The sequence below is a fragment of the Microtus ochrogaster genome, unplaced genomic scaffold, assembly GCF_000317375.1.
Source record: "Microtus ochrogaster isolate Prairie Vole_2 unplaced genomic scaffold, MicOch1.0 UNK91, whole genome shotgun sequence".
In the NCBI taxonomy this organism is placed as follows: domain Eukaryota; kingdom Metazoa; phylum Chordata; class Mammalia; order Rodentia; family Cricetidae; genus Microtus; species Microtus ochrogaster.
This window is the reverse complement of record NW_004949189.1, coordinates 241615-247386: the sequence shown is the minus strand read 5'-3', so window position 1 is coordinate 247386 and position 5772 is coordinate 241615. Positions and strand designations below refer to the sequence as shown.

General features: G+C 43.3%; 1 protein-coding gene across 1 annotated transcript in view; it reads right to left on the bottom strand.

Moving 5' to 3' along the window:
- Positions 1–5772, bottom strand: part of Chd8 (chromodomain helicase DNA binding protein 8) — a 59045-nt gene that overhangs the window by 42629 nt on the left and 10644 nt on the right. The window contains exons 4-5 of the mRNA XM_026777933.1: positions 4070–4458; positions 2546–2660 (exon numbers count right to left, since the gene is read on the bottom strand). Coding sequence (XP_026633734.1) covers positions 2546–2660; positions 4070–4458 — 504 coding nt within the window. The remainder of the gene's footprint in view (positions 1–2545; positions 2661–4069; positions 4459–5772) is intronic.

Genomic DNA, 5772 nt, shown 5'->3' with positions numbered 1-5772 from the left:
AAAAAAAAAAAAAAAAAAAAAAAGATTCTATTTTTCAGGCTGGAAAGATGGCTCAGTGGTGACTGGTCGCTCTTCTAGAGCATGTGTGTTCAATTCCTAGCAGTCACGTGGTAACTCACAACCATCTGTAACTCCAGTCCTAGGGAATGCAAAAGCTCTTCTGGCTTAACAGGCACTGTACACATGTGGTGTACATACATACATGCAGATAAACACCAATATGCATAAAAATAAATAATTTTTTTAAAGGTTTATTTTTATTTTGTGTGAATGACTGCTTACCTATATGTATGAATATACACTAAGTGCATGCCTGGTTGGTGATCTCGGAGGCCAGAAGGCATTGGTAATCTTAGCACTCAAAATGCAAACACAGAAGAATCACGAATTTGAGGCCAACATGGGCAATAAAAGACTGTCTGAAAAACAATAGGGCTGGGTATGATGGCATCATTTGACCACTCGGGAAGTAGAGGCAGAAGTAACCTCAGTTCACAGTCAGTCTCTGCTGCATAGAGAGCTGAACACCAAGCTAAACCAAAACCCAGAAAGAAAGGGAGAAAAGAGGAGAAAAGAAAGGAAAGGAATGGGGGTATAGGCTGAAAAGGAGGCTCAGTGTTAAGTGTCCTGCTTGTCTTGTCAGCTTGAGGACCTGAATTCACACAAAAAGTTGGGTTTTCTGGCCACCAGCCTGGCTCCAGGTTCAATTTGAGACTGTCTCAAAGAATAAGGCAGATGGCAGTAGAGAAGGACGCTCAACATCTCTTGTAGTCTCAAAACATATGAGCATGTGCACATTTACATTCACAAACTAAAAATGAATTAATTAGTATAAAAAAATAGAAAGGGGCTAGAGAGATGGCTCAGCAGTTAAGAGCACTAGCTGCTCTTCCAGAGGAATTTGGAAATATTCAATTTCCAGCAACCACATGGTGGCTTACTCACTAACTCCAACCACAGGGTCGGGTATTTGACTCCTCTTCTGACCTCCATAGGCACAAGGCATGCATGTGACACACATATATACATGCAAGCAAAACACCCATACACACAAAGTAATAAAGTGGAGTTTGTTTTGGTTTGGTGTTTTGGTTTTTTGAGACAGGGCTTCTCTGTGTAACAGCTCTGGCTGTCCTGGAACTCACAGAGATCTGCCTGCTTCCCAAGTGTTAGGATGAAAGGCCAGCACCACCTGATAAGGTGATCAGTTTTAGTCAGCAAATTTTAGTTCTTTCTGTGGTTATAAACTGTGGAAACAGACAGCACTGCATGTCAGCAGATGAGACCTGGACGCTAGGCTTCTGCCCTGGCTCCCTCTCTGAGAATCGGAACCTGAGCACAGAGGAGGAAGTGTCAGCCGCCACAGCCTCTACAGTGCATCAGGAGCTCACATGCTTTGCTCAGTTTTTGAAACAAAGAAATTTAGGGAAACGAGTATCAACATTTTAATAGTGATTGTTTTTATTTCAAATGTTCAGAACTAGAATGTTCCCATTTTGCAAAGTTTCCTGAATGCCACTAACAGGTTGTTTGACTAAAAAGGCAGAAATTTAGATATATTAACTAGGTCCAGCCTCTTTTTGGGCATTTTTTTGGTTCTGGCTTATTAGCTCCATTTAGGCATTTTTTTTTTTCCTACAGGTGAACTATACATTACACAAAAGATTTAGGACTAAAAGTAGTCCAGATTTGAGCTCTTTCAGTTTTAGAATATTTGCAAACATACAGCAAGGCCTGGTAGTTCAGACCCGCAGTCCTAGTCACTCAGGAAGCTGAGGTGAAAATTCAAGCCTAACTTGGGCTGCAGAGTGAAGGTGAGAGCAATTCTGTTTCGCTTCAAAACAAACACAGGGCTAGTTCAGTGGCAGAGCATTTATCTACAACATTTGGCTTCCACATCTAACACACACACAAAATGTGTGCATATACTAAATTCTATGATCACTTAACACTTATACAATAGCGGAAAGCACTTTTATACATTGTTTTTATAAGATTAGACATGAAACTTTATTTTCCCCTTGACTTTTCGAGACAGGGTTTCTCTGTATAGCTTTGGAGCCTGTCCTGGAACTCCCTCTGTAGACCAGGCTGGACTTGAACTCACAGAGATCCCCCTGCCTCCGCCTCCTGAGTGCTAGGATTAAAGGCGTGCGCCACCACCACCCCAGGTGCACGAAATTTTTTTCTCACTTGTGTTGCGTTGACACACAAAAGAATTTGGACATTGGGGCTGGAAGGAAATTTCTGGCTCAGTGTTAAGAGCACACATGGCTTTTGCAGAGGGCCTGGGCTTGGTTACCAGCACTTATGGAGTAGCTCACAACCGCTGTAGGCACTGGATGCACATGGTGCACACAGACACACAAGCACATACACACAAAGAAGTTTTAGACTGTAAACTGGATATGCAAATCTATAATCCCAGAATCTGGAAAGTCCAAGAGGCAGAGGAATGACTCACCAATGCCAAGGCTCTCTAGGCTAGCCTGAACCATATGGACTACTTTAGTTTCAGGTGTTTATGCCCTGCTGAGTTCTTTACCTGGATGCTGCTCTCTTCATCCTCCCGGGGTGACTGTGCAGGCATGACTTCCACATCAGAGTTGTCAGAAGACGTGTTACGTTTTCTCTTCTTGCCCACGACTGGAGTGATGGTACTGAAAAAAAAAACCAAAAAAACGAAGGCAAAGATACCTTACGAGTGAGAAAAGCACGAATACAAACCATCACATACCAAACTTCCAGTCAGAAATGTGTGGGTCTAAAGAAAATAAAAATGTTCGACACTCCAGTCTACAGTACAAATACTGCTGAGTATAATGTCTGAAAAAGATGGCTTGAAAGAGTAACCCAGGACTGAAAGACACTTTGCTAAGGAGCTAAGGACCAAATAACAGAAATGAAGACGTATTTATTTTACGTGGAAGAAGTGTTTTGTCTACATATATGTGGATGTACCAGCTGCATGCCTGGTACCTGCAGAACTCAGAAGAGGGTCTCAGATCCCCTGAAATGATGCTACATATGATTGTAAGTTCCATGTGGTGCTTGAGAACTGAACCCTGGTCCTCAGCAATGGCAACAAGCATTCTTCTTGCTGAACCATCTCTCCAATCCCCCCAAACCTGCTTTTTTGATACGGTGAAGTCATACAGCTACCCAGCTTGAAGAACACATACAGAGTAGAAGCCAATTAAAACAAACAAACAAACAAAAAAAAAAAAACCAGCTACAAAAAAAAGACATAGATTACAAGAACCATAGCAAGCCCCACTCCCTCAACAAGGTCTATGGTTGACAGTGACTGAAGTTTAAGGGTAGGGAAGCTGTGTCCTGCAGCTGTCTTGTGAGCGGATGGTAGGGGTACTAAGAAATCTCTTCTACACAACAGTAAGGAAAATGTGCAGTCACAGCTGTCTGAGACACAATTCATCTGCCCTTTTGAAAATACACATATTTGCCAGGCAGTGGTGGTGCACGCTTTTAATCCCAGCACTTGGAGGCAGAGGCAGGCAGATATCTGTGAGTTCGAGGCCAGCCAAGTCTACAAGAGCTAGTTCCAGGACAGGCTCCAAAGCCACAGAAAAACCCTGTCTCGAAAAACAAAAACAAAAAAAAGGGGGGCGGGGGCTGAAGAGATGGCTCAGAGGGTAAGAGCATTGCCTGCTCTTCCAAAGATCCTGAGTTCAGTTCCCAGCATCTACATGGTGGCTCACAACCATCTGTAATGAGACCTGGTGCCTTCCATGCCAGCAGTACATTGTATGCTTAATAAATAAATAAACAAAAAGAAAAAGAAAGAAAAAAAAGAAAATACACGTGTTTATACATTTCTGCTACACATATAAGCACCAGGATAGAGAAGCAGACGCTTATCTTCTGTGGCAAGTCCAATGGGCAGCTGCTATACACAGCTTCTCCCCCAGCTGCTATACACAGCTTCTCCCCCAGCTGCTATACACAGCTTCTGCCCCAGCTGCTATACACAGCTTCTCCCAACTGGAGTAGGAACTCTTGCAGGACTGCGCTGCCCCCGTCACCCAACTGGGCAGCAAGGAGCACTCACTTCAGCTTACTCTTGCCCTTCGTTTTGGAGGCACCAGAGGTTTTGTTCTTCTTTGGCTTTTCCTCCTTCAGCCTTTCTCCGCTGCTCTTCTTCCTGCGTTTCTTTTCACCTTCCTCCTCTGGCCGGACGCTAGGCAGCTCATCCTCGTTCAGGACTCGAGGTATGTTCTGCTCGCCCCGAGCCCGGGCCCTAGCAATGGCCTCTGCTACAATCCGATTTGCTTTCTCTTGCTTTTTCTGGTGCTCCAGCCTGCGGTTTTCCTCCATTCCAGTCTTCCCCCCAGGATGAGGAGCACAGCTCGCTGGTGTGGACAGGGCTGCCACTTCACTGGCACTTAGAACTTTCACCACAGAGAGGCCAGACGAGGCTCCCCCCTGAGAAGAGCCAGCCTGGAGAAACAAGGACACTACAATTTCAGTATGTCTGCAATTTAAGTAGCCTAAAAACAAAAACAAACCCAGGTGTACTCAGCCAGACATGAGGGCAGAGGCCTATAATTCTAATACCAGGAGGCAGAGGAAATCAAATTGATTGCCCAGTAGTCAACCTGGTCTATATAGTTAAGTACCAGGCCAACAATAGGTTACATAATGAGACCTTGTCTTCACACTCACTCACACACCCCACAAACTAACTAGGTATTTACTTAAAAATCAGGCTCAGAGTTAAGACTCAATGAACCTAGATCCATCTAAAAAATAAATGTCGTTTCTGATGAGAAGAGAAAAGAATTCTAGAAAAGTAAACTACATAATCTTTTTAGGGGATGGGTGTTAAGATAGGGTTTCTCTGTGTATCCCTGGCTGTCCTGGAACTGGTTCTGTAGACCAGGCTGGCCTCAAACCCTGAGAGACCCGCCTGTCTCTGCCTACAAGTACTGGGATTAAAGGTGTGCGCCACCACCAACTGGCTCAAACTTTACGTATTCTTTTGCTATGCTTTTATAGTCACTGTTTTAGAAAAATTACAACCTACAAAACCAATACTGATCTTTGTCCTAAACATTAAAAAGTTTGAATCATTCCCTTAAGTTACCTTTATTTATCACCCTGGTGTGTGTGTGTGTGTGTGTGTGTACATATATGAGTGCAGGTGCCCCAGGAATCAGAGGCATTGAAGTGGAATTACAGGTAGTTATGAGCCACCTGATGTGGGTTCTGGGAACTGAACTCAGATCCTCTGAAAGAGCAGGAGTACTCTTAATCACTGAGTCATTTTACCAGATTCATTAACTATTTCTTTATCCTTTAAATGAAACACAATTTCATCCAAATAATATTAACTAGTATGTATGTGGTGTGAGCTAGGAAGATGATGGATGTTCTCTCTTGCTCTGACTAATTTCCATGAGACAGTTTCTCACTAACCTGGAGCTAAACTAGTAACCAACAAGTCCCAAAGATCCTCTTTGTCCCTCAGCAGGACTGGAGTTACACCCACTTTTTAATGTAGATGCTAGATATTTAAACTCAGGTCCTCATGCTTGTACAGCCACACAGCCATCTCCTCTCCATGTTTAAATGCTGATTCTGTGTGTGCTCTATGTGTATGTACATGTTTGGAGAGTGTGCTCTATGTGTATGTACATGTTTGGAGTATGTTCTATGTGTATGTACATGTTTGGAGTAGGTTCTATGTATATGTACGTGTTTGGAGTATGTTCTATGTGTATGTACATGTTTGCAGTGTGCTCTATGTGTATG